General features: G+C 39.8%; 1 protein-coding gene across 2 annotated transcripts in view; it reads right to left on the reverse strand.

Moving 5' to 3' along the window:
* Nucleotides 1-17,678, reverse strand: part of MPHOSPH8 (M-phase phosphoprotein 8) — a 48,265-nt gene extending 30,587 nt beyond the window's left edge. For both annotated transcript variants that reach the window (XM_019971539.2, XM_019971538.2), the window contains exons 1-2: nucleotides 17,270-17,678; nucleotides 5,908-6,063 (exon numbers count right to left, since the gene is read on the reverse strand). In XM_019971539.2, the coding sequence (XP_019827098.2) occupies nucleotides 5,908-6,063; nucleotides 17,270-17,494 (381 nt within the window). In that variant the 5' untranslated portion in view covers nucleotides 17,495-17,678. The remainder of the gene's footprint in view (nucleotides 1-5,907; nucleotides 6,064-17,269) is intronic.
* Between the last annotated feature and the right edge of the window lie 262 nt (nucleotides 17,679-17,940).

Raw genomic sequence — 17,940 nt, forward strand, 5'->3', positions numbered from 1 at the left:
TTGGAAGTGCACTTTTGCACTGTTAGACCATCATCTCATGCATTTTTTTGCACACAAAAAGGAGGCGTCATTAGAAATTATTTTCTTGCATGACATTCACATTCTTATGAAGACAATTGCAAAACAGTAAGTTTAAAAATATTTTGGTTCATGGCACTACTGGAATAAATGTTTACTTCACAAAATATACACTTTTAAAAATAAAGCTTATTTGGGTGTGCAAATTCTCATTTGTTTTATATTAAAATGAATTAGCCAGTATTACTTTATAGCCAGTATTTCAAGAAGCTAAAAAAACTAGCCTCAGAAAATTTTTAAAATAAAGGCAAAACTATCTCTTAGCTGAGGAGTAGGGACACAGGTTAATTATTAAAATACACATCTGTTTGCTGGCTGGAATATGTACTGATAAAAAATTATTTTAAAAGAAAGGCAGAAGGCAAGTATATGGAACTATTCTTAAAAGTAAGATCACACATGGACAACTTGTAAGGCTTCTCAAGAACAAAAGATAGATATGATCTATTCTCATAAAACTACGACCATTTAAGAGTCTGGCCCATATAAGACACTTGGTATTTACTTAAAAAAAAAAAAAAAAAATGCTACCCCTAAAAAAGAAAACCAGGAAGGTAAAAGCAGTAAAATGTTGCTGGGATGGTCCAGCAGAGGTTATTCTTTGTCATGTAACATCATCATCAGAGCTCTCAAGGAAACCAGCCAGTGCCTAGCTGTGGATTTTTAGTTGACTAAAACTGAAGGTCTAGACTGTATCACACAAATCAACATTAAACAATACTTCATTGCTTTTTAAAAAAAATCTCAAACTGCCGGATGGTCAGCAAAAGATAAAGGTATCCAAATGCTAAAAAAAAGTATTTTAATGAACAAATACCATTTCTGCATGATGTATATTTTCTGGTGAATAGAATCAACAATCACTTTTTGGTAGAAACCATTTCTGTTTATGTGATGCTGACTGAGTCCTGAACAAGTAGGGTTCCCAGAATTGGTAACATTTTTCCATAAGACAAAGATTTTGGTGATAGGCAAATATCGTTTTTTACAGGCGGCACATGTCTGTTTCTTACATGAACAGTGATGACGAGATGAATGAAGCATTTTCTCCTACTCTCTACTTCTACACCTAGAGTGAAAGAATCACAAGAACTTATGAACAGCAAAACTATTTTGCTAAAGTGGGAAAAGGTTAATGAGTAGTTGCATTTTTGCCATAGGCTTGTCTACTGACACCATTAGGTTAATAATTAGGTTGAAAGTCATAGGAATATAAATACTGGAATACTGTATAAATATGGGCTTCCCTAGTGGCTCAGACGGTAAAGAATCTGCCCATAATCTGGGACCTATGTTCGATCCCTGAGTCAAGAAGATCCCCTAGAGAAGGGAAAGGCTACCCACTCCAGTATTCTTGCCTGGAGAATCCCATGATGGACAGAGGAGCCTGGAGGGCTAAAGTCCATGAGGTCGCAAAGAGTCAGACACAACTGAGTGACTAACACATTCATTTTCACACACTGTTATATTTAAAATGGGTAACCAACAAGGTCCTACTGTGTACCCCAGGGGACCTCTGCTCAATGTTAATATGGCAGCCTGGATAGGAGGGGAGTTTGGGAGAGAATGGATACATGTATATGCATGGCTGAGTTGCTCAGTTATGCACCTGAAACAATCACAATGTTGTTAATCAGCTATACCCCCATATAAAATAAAAAATAATAATAAAGAGAAATAGAGATTTCAGTCTTATAAAGATTCAAAACATTATTAGTGCCTGAAATTTTAAGTTATTTATAAAATAGTAAGGACAACTTAGAAAAAGACACTTTCTAGTTGAAAAGTATCTCCCATTAGGACAAGGATTTTTAAGCTTAAGAAGCAGCCTCAAACCCAGCAGTCTATCAGGAGTCGTTCTCATCTAGACTCCTGTGCAAGCTGGGTTGAAGCAGAGCCCTGGTGACGTGATGGGACAACAAAGCCAGTGTTCTATGAGTCAAGACTTTCTGAGAAAAGTTTCAGCAAACTTATCTCACTAATCAGGGAGTAAAGTTAAAGATAAATTTAAGAAAACTCAATCAAAATGTCTAACTTTTGAGAGCTGCTGCTGCTGCTGCTGCTGCTAAGTCACTTCAGTCGTGTCTGACTCTGTGTGACCCCATAGATGGTAGCCCACCAGGCTCCACCGTCCCTGGGATTCTCCAGGCAAGAACACTGGAGTGGGTTGCCATTTCCTTCTCCAATGCATGAAAGTGAAAAGTGAAAGTGAAGTTGCTCAGTTGTGTCTGACTCTTATCGACCCCACAGACTGTAGCCCACCAGGCTCCTCCGTCCAGAGGATTTTCCAGGCGAGAGGACTGGAATGGGGTGCCATTGCCTATGAACCAATCACCTAGTACGATGGGTGGATTTGTATGTATGTATTTTTAATGAAAGAAATAGGGAAGGAGAGAGTAGGCACCCATTCTAGAAAAGTGAAGTATGACTATAGCAAAACACTTAAGGAAAAAAGGCTCTAATCTGAACTCATAAAGTATTTCCTTTACAAAAATTTAAAAAGCACTAAAGAATTTCCTTAGTAATTTAAAAACTATTTATTAAAGACCCTGCCACTACACCATACATTTTAAAAACTGGTAATTCCACTCTTCTAAATCAATTTTAAACTACAGCCTAAACCAAAAGAAAGCCTACCATAGTGTCTGGCTCCATCAGTACTAACTGGTGAACTGAGCCTAGTTACTTAGCTCATTTGAGCCTCAGTTTTCCAGTCTAGTCCATAAAAGTGCTGGCCGGGTATCTGGTACATACAGAGTACAAGCACTAGCCAGGCAGAGGTGCCTCTATCACTACAATTATTATTAACAACCATTACACACAGTCAAGTCCTAATATTGCTTTTGTCATTTAAAAGATACTAAGTATGTAGTAAAATTCAAACTGTAGGGAAAGAAGGGATCAATATTCAGTCCTTAAAATAAAAACTTCAATAAGAAATTTTGTTGTGAGTGATTTTCACTGTATATTAATAGTTCTAAGTTCAAGAACATTTGTCAGTCTAAAAAATGAAAATTATTTCTAATAAAAAAGAAAACTAAAAGCAAAAAGAAGAAACTGCACAAGAGTAGGTTTGATTTATAAATAAAAGTTATAAATGAAACTTATAGTAAAACAGGAAATTCTCAGAAGATTCATAAATAAAGTCAATTCAATAATGTGTGGAATACAAGAATCAAAGATAAAACAACGGATAAACCCCTAGAAGGAAACTCTTGAGCCAATTTGTGCATTAATTTTAACATTATCCCACTTTCAACCACCATCAAGTCTTTTTACAAACCGCTGATGAAGGAAGTTTAACTCATCTGAGTTCCTTTGAATCCGTTACCCTTCCTTAGCATCAACAAGAGCTCCTAAAAAACAATAAAGTGGCTAAAAACTGAATCAGACTTGTGAATAATCTGAAATAGATTAAAAGTATAGCTTTTAAGTTATAGATTAAAAACTATAGCTTTATAAAGTGATCTAAGAATTGTTTTAATTAGCAGACAAGTCAGACTTAGAAATATGTTACTAAAGGTGATTAGTTTTACTAATCACTATTTCACACCAAATAGCTGTGAAAAGAAGAGAAGCAAAAAGCAAAGGAGAAAAGGAAAGATATACCCATTTGAATTCAGAGTTCCAAAGAATAGCAAGTAGAGATAAGAAAGCCTTCTTCAGTGATCAGTGCAAAGGAAAAGAGGAGAACAATAGAATGGGAAAGACTAGCAATCTCTTCAAGAAAATTAGAGATACCAAGGGAACATTTCATGCAAAGATGGGCTCAATAAAGGACAGAAATGGTATGGACCTAACAGAAGCAGACGATATTAAGAAGAGGTAGCAAGAATACACAGAAGAACTGTACAAAAAAGATCTTCACGACCCAGATAATCACGATGGTGTGTTATCACTCATCTAGACTCAGACATCCTGGAATGTGAAGTCAAGTGGGTCTTAGAAAGCATCACTACGAACAAAGCTAGTGGAGGTGATGGAATTCCAGTTGAGCTATTTCAAATCCTAAAAGACGATTTTAAAGTACTTCACTCAATATTTCAGCAAATTTGGAAAACTCAGCAGTGGCCACAGGACTGGAAAAGGTCAGTTTTCATTCCGATCCCTAAGAAAGACAATGCCAAAGAATGCTCAAACTACCGCATACTTGCACTCATCTCACATGCTAATAAAGTAATGCTCAAAATTCTCCAAGCCAGGTTTCTCCAATACGTGAACTGTGACCTTCCAGATGTTTAAGCTGGTTTTAGAAAAGGCAGAGGAACCAGAGATCAAATTGCCAACGTCTGCTGGATCACTGAAAAAGCAAGAGAGTTCCAGAAAAACATCCATTTCTGCTTTATTGACTATGCCAAAGCCTTTGACTGTGTGGATCACAATGAACCGTGGAAAATTCTGAAAGAGATGGGAATACCAGACCACCTGACCTGCCTCTTGAGAAATCTGTATGCAGGTCAGGAAGCACCAGTTAGAACTGGACATGGAACATCAGACTGGTTCCAAATAGGAAAAGGAGTATGTCAAGGCTGTATATTGTCACCTTACTTATTTAACTTATATGCAGAGTACATCATGAGAAATGCTGGGCTGGAGGAAGCACAAGCTGGAATCAAGATTGCCAGGAGAAATATCAATAACCTCAGATATGTAGATGACACCACCCTTATGGCAGAAAGTGAAGAACTGAAGAGCCTCTTGATGAAAGTGAAAGTGGAGAGTGAAAAAGTTGGCTTAAAGCTCAACATTCAGAAAACGAAGATCATGGTATCCGGTCCCATCACTTCATGGTAAACAGATGGAGAAACAGTGGAAACAGTGTCAGACTTTATTTTTCTGGGCTCCAAAATCATTGCAGATGGTGACTGCAGCCATGAAATAAAAAGACGCTTACTCCTTGGAAAAAAAGTTATGACCCATCTAGACAGCGTATTAAAAAGCAAGAGACATTACTTTGCCAACAATGGTCCATGTAGTCAAGGCTATGGTTTTTCCAGTGGTCATGTATGGATGTGAGAGTTGGACTATAAAGAAAGCTGAGTGCCAAAGAATTGATGCTTTTGAACTATGGTGTTGGAGAAGACTCTGAGAGTCCCTTGGACTGCGTGGAGATCAAACCAGTCCATCCTAAAGGAAATTAGTCCTGAATGTTCACTGGAAGGACTGATGTTGAAGCTGAAATTTCAATACTTTGGCCACCTGATGCAAAGAGCTGACTCATTTGAAAAGACCCTGATGCTGGGAAAGATCGAAGGTGAGAGGAGAAGGGGACGACAGAGGATAAGATGGTTGGATGGCATCACCGACTCAATGGACATGAGTCTGCGTAAACTCTGGGAGTTGGTGATGGACAAGGATGCCTGGTGTGCTGCAGTTCATGAGGTTGCAAAGAGTTGGACATGAGTGAGCAACTGAACTGAATTGAAAGCTGATTAAATATAAAAGTGTGTGTTGTATCTGCAGTAGTAACGTGAATAGCACAAAAGGTATTCCTCAGGTATACAAAAACAGAATGTTCACATCATGGACAAACAAACAAAATTCCCCACGTCTCTTTTCTCCCCACTTTCTTCTTACTTGTAACTTAATCAACATGTCCAAACTATAGCTGTTTGTCACCTGCAATCACAGGCTGGCTACAGAAAGAACAGTTTGGCAAAAATCAATGAACGCATTCTATGAGAATCAATTGGCTATACAGAGCTTACAATAAACATGCTGTATATTTCATTTTTCCTTGTAAATTCCATACTGTACATTTTGTATACCATTATATTTATAGTAAACTTATTATATTAAAAAAAACCACTAAGAGATAAAATATAATACCTGGATATCTTTCTTCACTGATTTAGCTTTGTTATCTGCAATTTTCTTCCTAAATTCAAGAAGAACTTCCTTACAGTCCTCAAGGTGAATCTCAGGCTCCCAGGTATCATCATCTGCTGTGTATCCTTTCCATCGAACCTTATAAAGGACCTTACCCTGTAACATAAATTAAAAACAGGCAAATAAAAGGTATTAGACTTGATTATAGTTCCAAAGCCATACGGTTGCTGAGAACAAATGAATCAACTTAGAATGGAGATTAAAATCATGATAAAGAAGGTTCATCTAAAAAAAAATTCATCTCCTGAGATCATTTGTGAATTCCTTAAAACACGTAATGAAATTCTACCCAATCCAAGTCCAGCTAAAGTTTCTCCTCTGAGGGCAACTGTTTACCACAGTGGAATAATAAGACATCAGTCACATTTTAACTTCTGTCCCCTCCTAACATGAACTGGCCTAAAAGCATCTCTTAAAATGTTCTAAGACAGAAACCAGTGATTCCAAGTTTCTGGGGAGGAGAGCGGAAGGAGAGTTCATCTTCAATCTGTTTTATATATGGTATTTTTCACTTAATAAGTAATTTTTAAATTAAAAAAAATGAAATTTTAAGTAACAACAACAATAAAATGTGTGTGTGGGGGGAGTTCTTCTCCTGAAGCAAGTGGCCTTAAAAAAAAGTATCCCTTGTGGTCCAGTGGTGAAGTCTCAGCACTCCCAATGCAGGGGGCCCAGGTTCAATCTCTGGTCAGGGAACTATATCCCACTTGTTCCAACTAAAGACCCCAGGTGGTGCAACGAAGACCTGGCACGGCCTAATAAGTAAATAAACAAATATGAAAAAAAAAAAAGTATCACACCAAAGGCAAAAACAACAGAAGCAAAAAAGTCACACTACATCAAACTAGAAAGCTTCTAATAGCAAAGCAAGTCATCAACAAAATGAAAAGGCAACCGCCTGAATGGGAAGATACCTGCAAGTCGTGTATCTGATAAAGAGTCAAATTCAAAACATATAAAGAACTGAGAACTTCCAGTGGCTAAGACGCCAGGCTTCCAATGCAGGGCTGTGGATTCGATCCCTGATCAGGGAACTAAGATCCTGCGTGCCACGTGGCCAAAAAAACAAAAGAGAGAACCGATACAACTACACAGTAAAAAAAAAAAAAAACCAATCGGATTAAGAAATAGGCAACTGCGCTTCCCTTCAGTGGTGAAGAATCTGCCTGCCAATGCAGGAGACACAGGTTTGATCCCCGATTCAGGAAGATCCCACATACCAAGGAGCAACTAACCCCGTGCACCACAACTACTGAGCCTGTGCTCTAGAGCCGGGGAGCCACACAAGATAAGCTACTGCAATATAACTAAAGTAGCCCCCCTCACCACCACTAGAAAAAAGCTTGTGCAGCAATGAAGACCTAGCACAACCAAAATAAATGTAAAAAACCCGAGATATTACCTCACACCTACTAGGTCAAACAAACAAAACCACAGAAAATAACAAGTGTTGGTGAGGATGTAGAGAAATGAGAACCTTCTCACACTGACGGTGGGTATGTAAAATGATACAACTGCTATGGAAAACAGTTCAGCAATTCCTCAAAAAGTTAAAGAGAATTACCTCATAATCCAGCAATTCCACTATGAGGCATATATCCCAAAGAACTGAAAACAGAGACATATTTGAACACACATTTCAGAGCAGCATTATTCACGATAGCTATAGTGGAAAACAACCCAATCAGTCAATCAATAGATGAATGTATAATCAAAACGTGGTATTCAGTCTTAAAAGGGGAGGAAATTCTGACACATGCTATGACATGGATGAACCTTACAAACATGCTAGGTGAAATAAGCCAGGCACAGGAGGAAAATATTTATGATTCTATTTACATGAAGCACCTACAACATGGAAACTCACTGAGACAGAAAGGAGACAGGGGCTGAGAGAGAGAGAAAAGGGAATCAGTGTTTAATGGGGACAGAATTTCACTTTGGGAAGATGGAAAAGTTCCGGAGCTGGACAGAGGTGCTGCTGCACATCAATGTGGATGTACTTAATTACCCCTCAACTGTACACTGAAGAGTGGTTACAGTGGAAAATTCAAGATACACATATAGAATGCATATGTATGTGTTAGTCGCTCAGTTATGTCCAACTTTTTGTGACCCCATGGACTGTAGTCCACCAGGCTCCTTTATCCATGAGATTTCCCAGACAAGAATACTGGAGTGGATTGCTATATCCCTTCTCCAGGGGATTTTCCCGACCCAGGGATCAAACTCAAGTCTCCTTCATTGCAGGCAGATTCTTTATCATCTGAGCCACCAGGGAAGCCCATATACATAAACTACAACAAAAACATTTTAAAGTTCCTTGTTGTGTCTTTTGTCCATTTTTCTTGTTCATTTATAAGAATTTTTCTTTTTAAAACCTTTGTTTTTGGTCATGGCACGCATCTTGCAGGATCTTAGCTCCCCGACCAAGGATCAAACCTGGGCCACAGCAGGCACAGAGTCCTAACCACCAGACTACTAGAGAGGTCCCTTTCTTTTTAATACTTGATGACTATTAAGTCTTTGTCATACATATTCCAAATTCTTGCTTTTCTAGATTTCTGATTTTTTTTTCTCCTTAACGCCCAACTTCACTGAGAAGCAAGAAGCCCTCAATTCAATAGTTCCCGCACAATCTGCAGAGCACCATTCTGGCTCTGCTTTTAACACTGTCTGATTTTATTCACACAGCCACCAAGGCCACAAGCTTTCCAAGCTGAGTGCCCTCCCAGGTCAGCCCCCAGTCATGCCCACACTGCTTTCCAGACACTCTGCTACCTGTAGGAAGACTCAGTATCAGCCTTTAAAAGGGTGAGAAAGTGAAAGATGATGGGAAAAGTATATAGCCTCTTAACTTTCAACAATAATCCTGAAAATCTTTATAATTTTAAAATAATAATTAAGAGCCTACGTAGGAACTTCCCGGTGGTCCAGTGGTTAAGACTCTCTGGTTCCACTACAGGGTGAGCAGGCTCTCTTAGTACCTGGTCAGGGAACTAAGATCCCGCTGCTGCTAAGTTACTTCAGTGGTGTCCGACTCTGTGCGACCCCATAGACAGCAGCCCACCAGGCTCCCCCATCCCTGGGATTCTCCAGGCAAAAATCCTGGAGTGGGTTGCCATTTTCTTCTCCAATGCACGAAAGTGAAAAGTCAAAGTGAAGTCGCTCAGTTGTGTCCGACTCTTAGCGACCTCATGGACTGTAGCCTACCAGGCTCCTCCATCCATGGGATTTTTCAGGCAAGAGTACTGGAGTGGGGTAAGATCTCGTAAAGTGGCCAAAAAAAGAAAAAGTCTGTCAGTTTAATGGTTCAGTTATGCAGCTGTGGGGGCGGGGGCAGGGGAGGAGTGATTATACCAACTGAAAATGTATGCACATTTTTTTTAGCAAAAGTGTGGAAAAAGAGAATTAGTATACAACATTGCAAGAGCTTCTATGAAGGTGTAGTTAAAACCAGATACACCAAGGTGAGACAGCATGGTTGCATGATGCTGAACTCCACTGTACCAATGGAGGCAAAGGAAAAAAACCTTAGTCAATAGTGTGCTGTACTGCCTTCAAGCAGCAGTATTCTTGGTCTTGGTAGGAGTATCACACGAGAAGTTACACTGTTACAGCAGAGTGGAAAAACCCCTTAATGTACCAACAATAGGGCATGGAAACAAATGATCCTTGCTTTGGGGCCACCTGATTTTTGTGTGGATAAAAATAATGCTAAATTTATTACTCAAGGGAGCTTTAAAAAAAAACACCATTTACTTTCATATGAGCAGAAAAAAAAGGTATATAGAGGAAAAAAAACAAAGCCAATATTAACAACTGGGGGATATGAGTGAAGGCATGTGGGAGATTCTACACAATTCTTGCAGCTTTTCTGATTTAAGGAAAAAAAAAAAACAAACTAGTAAAGTTTTATTTCAACAATGAACATAGATATAAATTTAATATTAGTTATCAATTAAGTTTGATCTAGTCAATGACAATGAAGAATATTAATAATCATTTTTGAGTATAAGGTGTACATTCTCAATTTTAGCTCCAGACTTGACTGATAAATAGCAGCCTTTATTTCAGCAGTTTTGCTTCATTCATTCATTCAACAGATGTTTACTGAGGGTCACTATGTGTACAGCAGTATACAAAAGAAATGAAATCGTTGAATTATATTTCTTTTTTTAATAGGAATAATGTCAACCCATATATTGCCCAAGACTTTGCTGTATACTAAAAAATTTCATGACAGTCCTGGGATCTATAAACTTATCTTCAAAACTACCATAATCTCTATTTTCTTGGTAGCTGAGCTTAACCCATGAGCCAAACTATAAGGAAGGAGATGGTCCTCCTATCCTCTTAAGATTCTATATACTAGATAATTAGTTAAAAAAAAAAAAAAAATCTCAAGGCCAGTGAGTCTGAGTGTATTATGAACATGAAATTAAAAAAAAAAAAGCACAACTGTAATTAGGCACTTTAATGGACTTCAAGTATATTAATAATAAAAGCAAGAACTTCCCTGGAGGTTCAATGGTTAAGACTGCACTTCTCATGTGGTGTTGGGGGATCAATCCCTGGTCAGGATGCCTTGTTTCAAGGCAATAAATAAATAAAAGAAGTAAAAATAGCGAATATATTCTAAAATGGTGAGGCAAAAAATGAGTAATAAAAGAAGTAAAAATATCTGGTATCTTTTAGTACTGCTTTAAACACATCACAAAAAATGACAGTTATACTAATCAATAATATGAAGAATATGAAGTATGAACTGACTCATCTGAAAAGACCCTGATGCTGGGAAAGACTGAAGGCGGGAGGAGAAAGGGATGATAGAGGATGAGATGCTTGGATGGCATCATCAACTCAATGGACAAGAGTCTGAGTAGACTTGGGGAGTTGGTGATGGACAGGGTAGCCCGGTGGACTGCAGTCCATGGGGTTGCAAAGAGCTGGACACGACCAAGCGACTGAACTGAAACTGAATGAAACAGAGAATAGCCTCCTGCATTCAAATTATTCTCACATTACTTCCCCATTCTCCCACAGTTTCAAGTTCTTAACTAATGGTTCATTTGCTTGCTGGCAGATGTATTATAGGTTTCAAGTAACCCAATTGGGCCCTGGTGGATCAAATGATAAACAATTAGCCTACAATGCAGGAGACCTGGGTTCAATCCCTGGGTAGGGAAGATCGCCTGGAGAAGGGAATGGCGACCCAGTCCAGTATTTTTGCCTGGAGAATCCCATGGACAGAGGAGTCTGGCAGGCTGCAGTCCATGGGGTCACAGAGTTGGACACCACTGAGTGACTGAGTTGAACGGTTTCAAGACAATTAATCAGGCAAATATTCAATGTAAAACAACATAAGAACTTACGTCAGTGAAAGTAAAAAATCCTTTTAAAGCGCATGAAACATTTATGAATACTCAAATGTTTGGAAATTAAGCAATGTATTTGTACACAATTTATGGAAATTGGAAAATAATGTTATCTGAATGAAAACAAACATAATTTATGAACTGCAACTAAAGTAAGATGAGAACATAATTTAACATAACATAAAGGTATGTTATTTGAAAAAAGAAAGGCTAAGAACAGTGAGCTATGCAAAGGAAACTATAAATAAGGTGAAAAGACAACCCTCAGAATGGGAGAAAATAATAGCAAATGAAACAACTGACAGAGTTAGATTAATTTCCAAAATATACAGGCAGCTCATACAACTCAATACCAGAAAAACAAACAACCCAATCAAAAAGCGCAAAAGACCTAAACAGACATTTCTCCTAAGAAGACATACAGATGGCTAATAAACACAAGAAGAGATGCTCAAAACCACTCATTATTAGAGAAATGCAAAGCAAAACTACAATGAAATATCACCTCATGCCAGACAGAATGGCCATAATCAAAAAATCCACAAATAACAAGTGCTGGAGAGGGTATCAAGAAAAGGGAACCACTACACCCGATGGCACCCCACTCCAGTACTCTTGCCTGGAAAATCCCATGGAAGGAGGAGCCTGGTAGGCTGCAGTCCATGGGGTCTAGAAGAGTCAGACACGACTGAGTGACTTCACTTTCACTTTTCACTTTCATGCATTAGAGAAGGAAATGGCAACCCACTCCAGTGTTCTTGCCTGGAGAATCCCAGGGATGGGGGAGCCTGGTGGGCTGCCGTCTATGGGGTCGCACAGAGTTGGACACGACTGAAGCCCCTTAGCAGCAGCAGCAGCACACTGCTAGTGGGAACATAAATTGATACAGCCACTGTGGAAGACAGTATTGAGATTCCTTTAAAAACTAGGAATAAAACTACCATACAACAGTCCTGCTACTGGGCATATACCCTGAAGAAACCAATACTGAAAAAGACACATGTACCCCAACGTTCACCACAGCACTATTTACAATAGCCAAGACATGGAAGCAACCTAGATGTCCATCAACGATGAACTGATAAAGAAGCTGTGGTACGTATATACAATCACATCAGCCATGAAAAGGAACTCTTTTGAGTCAGTTCTAATGAGGTGGATGAACCTAGAACCTAATATATAGAGTGAAGTAAGTCAGAAAGAAAAAAACAAGTATCTTATATTAATGCATATATATGGGATCTAGAAGGAAGATACTGACAAATCTGTTTGCAGAGCAGCAGTGGAGACACAGACATAGAGAACAGACTTATGGACAAGGGCGAGTGAGATGAATGGAGAGAGCAGCATGAATGCATACGCACCAACATACGTAAATAGACAAGCAATGGGAGTTTGCTATATGACTCAGGGAACTCATACTGGGGCTCTGTAATAACCTAGAGAGGTGGGATGGGAGGGAGGTGGGAGGGAGATAAGAGAGGAGGAGACATATGTACATCTATGGTTAATTCATGTTGATGTATGACAAATCAAACAAATACTGTAAAACAATCATCAATTAAAAATAAATATTTTTTTAAAAAGCTGTGCACCCATCTCAAGATGTTAGAAAAAGACCAACAAATAAAGAAAATCATAAAGAAAAAGCAGAAATAAATGAAATAATTAAGAACTATACAATCTAATATTAAAAAGGATAATATCACAGCCAACTTTGGTTTATTCTATGAACATGAAGTTGAAATCAATGTAATTCATCACATTAGAAGTATAAAGGAGACAAATTATGCAATCATCTTATTAGACGCAGCAAAACAATTTAATAAAATTCAACATCCATTCACCATAAAAGTATTTAGCAACCAGAAATAAAGGGAATCTCTTTAACAAAGAGTAAATATACAAAAATTAATTGCATAAGCAACAAACAGTAAGACAAGGAAACTTTTCAAAAAATCACTTACCACTGCACTGAAAAATCAATAACACCTAAAAATCAATTTACTAAAACATAAAAAGTTATAAAACAGGATTTCTCTGGTGGTCCAGTAGCTAAGACTCCTTGCTCCCAATGCAGGGGGCCTGGGTTCCATCCCTGGTCAGATAATAATTTGCATGCTGCAACCAAGAGTTCACAGGCTGCAACTAAAGAGATCACACCTGCAGAAACTAACAACAAAAAACATCCCACACATCACAACTAAGACCAGGTGCAGCCAAATAAATATTTTTTTAAAAGAGTTATAAAGTATTATTGAAAAAATTTAATTAATTCTAAATTTATCCACAAATTCAATGCAAACCTCAATAAAAACTCAAAGTTTTTGTGTGCAAGGAAATTGACAACTTGATTCTAAAATTTACAAGGCATTGTTAAAGAATAAAAAAAGATGTGCTCAATGAAACTTGACTCCTACATTACACTATACACAAAATCAATTACAAGTAAAGTGCAAACATAAGTCAGAAAGACAAAACAACACAGCTTTCAGAAAAAAAAAAAAAAAGAACATTTAGAGTAAGGAAAGCTTTCTCAAACCAGACATTAAAAGCACTCAACACCAAGACAAAGATTAACTTTTCCTACATTAATCATATTCTATTTACCGACACCACTCACAAAGGGTTTGAATCCAGAATACAAGAAATCAATAAAGACAACTCAGTAGAGATCTGAAAGGGCAGTTCATAGAAGATAACCAAATGATGAATAAATATATGAAAAGACGCTCAATGATTTCAACGCCGATTTCTAATATAAAATCCAGAAAAATATAAATTATAAGTAGGAAATACCAACAAATACACCACCACTACTGGCTGAAAATATAGACTGATGATATCAAGTATTGACAGGATGTGAAACGAAAGGAATTCTCATAAGCCAGTAGTAGTAGTGTAAATTGGTACTACTTTTGAAAACAGTTTCTTAGAGCTGAAGACATATGCATCTTGTCCTCCGAGGTGTATACCTCCCATTCCTAGGTACACAGCAATACAACCGAGAGAAACATTTGTGCACAATACACCAGGAGACATGTCCAGTAAAGTTCCTGGCCTGTTAGTCACTCAGTCGTGTCTGACTCTTTGTGACCCCATGGACTGTAGCCCACCAAGCTCCTTTGTCCATGGAATTATCCAGGCAAGAATACTGGACTGGGTTGCCGTTTCCTTCTCCATCAGTAAAGTTCACAGAAGCATTATTCAAAACTGGAAACAACCCAGGTGCCCATCAAAAGTAGTAGAAAAGATAAAACTGTAATATATTCATACAACTGAATACAGGTGACCCTTTAACAACATGGGTTTGAACTGTGGGATCCACTTATATGCAGACTTTTTTCAATAAATATATTGGAAAGATTTTTAGGGATTTTCAACAATTTGCAAAAAATTGCAGATGAACCATATATAGTCTAGAAATGTTAAAATAATTAAGAAAAAAGTATGAAAAGAATGCATGAAGAATATGCAGATGTTGGTCTATTACTACAAGAGTATAAGATGAGTGACAGTTAATGGAAAATTAATGTGTTAAGTTTTCTTAATGTGTTATAACTCTGCTTTCAAAGAATTATATCATTCTTTTCTAATTGGAGAAACTGAATATTAGCCTATTATTCAAGGTAAATGATGTCTTTAAAAATGTAACAGTGTTTCTCATACTATATTATAAATAGGACTGTAATACTGTATGCCATAAAAATTTTCTAATGATTTGTTCTTTAGCGTCTAGGTTAGACTGCTGTGCTGTGCTAAGCCGCTTCAGTCATGTTTGACTCTTTGTGACCCCATGGATTGTCCATGGAATTCTCCATGCAAGAATACTGGAATGGGTTGCCATGCCTTCCGCCAGCGGATCTTCAGTTGTGGCTGACTCCGTGCAACCCCATAGACGGCAGCCCACCAGGCTCCCCCATCCCTGGGATTCTCCAGGCAAGAACACTGGAGTGGGTTGCCATTTCCTTCTCCAATGCAGGAAAGTGAAAAGTGAAAGTGAAATGGCTCAGTCGTGTCTGACTCTTCGCAACCCCATGGACTGCAGCCCACCAGGCTCCTCCGGCCATGGTCTTCTCCAGGCAAGAGTACTGGAGTGGGGTGCCACTGCCTTCTCTGACTGATTACACTAGGCTACCATAAAACACTGAATCATTCAACTTTTTCACATTATCTTTTCATTGTTGATGTCAGTATTAGTAATACATACAACACCTACAATGTTTTATTTAAGACAATATTGATGTAGGCTCTGACAGGTAATTCACCTTGTAAACAAATGATGTAAATAGGGTAGGCAATACCATTAATATATTTTCTCTTCCTTACAATTTTATTAGTATTTTCTTTCCTTTAGTTTACTTTTTTATTAAGAATCCTCCCAACCCAGGGATCAAACCCAAGTCTCCCACATTGCAGGCGGATTCTTTACCAGCTGAGCCAAGGAAGCCCTTTATTAGAACACAGTATATAATATGCATAACATACAAAATATTTGTTAACTGTTTACACTATGGTAAGGTTTCCCTTTCTGGTATAAAAGCTTTTAGTAATTAGGTTTTGAGGGAGTCAAAAGTTATACTGGCTTTTCAACTGTGCGGGGCCAAGCACTCCTCGGCCCGAGTTGTTTGAGGTCAACTGTACTAAGCAGCAACCAAAAAACACCAAACTATAGCTCCAACAGCAGGGATTAAACCTCACAAAGATGTTACTGAGCAAAAAAAGCAGATGCACACCAAACAAATATAGTGAGATTCCACTTAAAGGAAAAAGATTTTAAAAATGGGGCTTTAGGTGCAGTTCCTACAATCCTTCGAAGCTAACAAGAGAAAATATTGTATTAAGAAGTGAATCATCTTAATTGTGAAGACATTACCTTCTTAACTATTTTCTGAATATCTTCCACCTGCCTGGCACTATGTTAAACGCAAGTGATACAAAAGTGTAAGACTGCTTCACCTCTCACCTCAAGGTACTTACAACTTAATTGGGAAAATTAAATACATAAGAACGTCCCTAACTTCAACTAACAATAATATTGTCGACATTGGATTTTAGTTATTTATCCCCCACTGGACAAGAGAATCTTTTGTGTCAGCAACTGTGTATGCTACAATTCATCTCTATATCCTCAGGACCTAACACGGCACCTACCAGGCAGTAATTGAAAGCAAAACTCTACCGAAATGAACGCGCAAAAAAAAAAAAAAAAAAAAAAAAAGGTAGCATACGACAAATGGGAAATGAGAGACAATTAAAAAAACATAGGGAATAAAAAGGACAGGGAAGCCTGGAGTGCTGCAGTCCATGGGGTTGCAAAGTCGGATATGATTGAGAAACTGAACTGAAAAGCACAACACACAGAGGACGATCGTGTAGGGCCTTTGGTCGCCCTACACCTATTTACTAAAATACATTATCTTCCCATTGCCCATCCTTCACCCACTCACCTTCCCCCAGCCCACAAATGATTCACTCACTTAACAACCTCATACACATTAAGCAATTACTGCATGCTAGGCACCGGATTCAAGTGCCAGCGTTAACAAGTTAATAAAGAGCACAGTCTCTGTACTAAGGGAGTTCACAGTCTAGCAGACTACCAACATGTAAAGAACGAAGTCTTGAAATGTAAAACAGAGGTCTACACAAAGTTTCGTAAGGGCACAAACGGAGGAAGCACCTCACTCTGAGGGGACCAGGGTCAAACAAGACACTGAGCAGGGTTCCCCACGAGAGATGGGGAAGCGCTGGGCAGAGCGCGGCGAGGACACTCGGTTCTCGGAGCCGAGACGCCGCCCTCGCGCCGAGGACGGCGGCCTAGGAGGGAGCCGAGATTTCAGCGCCCCCGCGCCGTGGACCTCCGCCACATCGCCTCCGGAGCCCCCTCTGCGCGGGCAGCATCACCCCGGGCCCGCACCTACCCCTTCAGTCTTCATGTCCAGGATCTTCTCCACTTCGAACACATTCTCGCCGTCCTCCTCGCTGTCCCCGCCTGCCTCTTTTCCTTTCGCGGCCGCGTCCTTCTCTTTACCCCTCGCCCCAAATCCCTCTCCTTCGACTGCAGGCAACTGACCACTGCCGTCGGCACCCGAACCAGGAACTGTAGCCACGCTCGCTCCTTCCGCCTCCGCCTTCGCCTCCGCCATAACGGAGCTCTCCGAGCTGCCAGGAGAGGGGCCGCTACGCGCGCCCCTCTCTCAGCCCCGAACCCCGGTCAGTCGGGCGCGGTTAACTGGAAAGCGCCAATGGCGGGCTCGGGACCGAGATGCGACGCGCGCGCACAACAAACACGTAAACGCGGGCGCGCCTCAGCCCTGCACCGCCCACAGGAAGCGGGTGGGCGGGCCAAGGCGGGAAGTGCCTTGGGCGGAAGGAAGAGCCGTGACGTAAGGCCGCGGCGAGAGTCTCGGGCAGCGACGGGGGGGCGGGGCTTGAGGGACTTGGGCATCGCGGTGGGCGGGGCGGGGAGCGCCGTGGGGAACGCCGTGGGGAGCGCCGTGGGGAGCGCGGCGGGCGGGGCTTGCGGGAAGCGGGCGGGCAGTGGAGCGGGCGGGCAGTGCAGCAGGCGGGCCAGAAAGATACCCGGCGAAAC

This window comes from Bos indicus, chromosome 12 (genome assembly GCF_029378745.1).
Source record: "Bos indicus isolate NIAB-ARS_2022 breed Sahiwal x Tharparkar chromosome 12, NIAB-ARS_B.indTharparkar_mat_pri_1.0, whole genome shotgun sequence".
Classification (NCBI taxonomy): Eukaryota; Metazoa; Chordata; class Mammalia; order Artiodactyla; family Bovidae; genus Bos; species Bos indicus.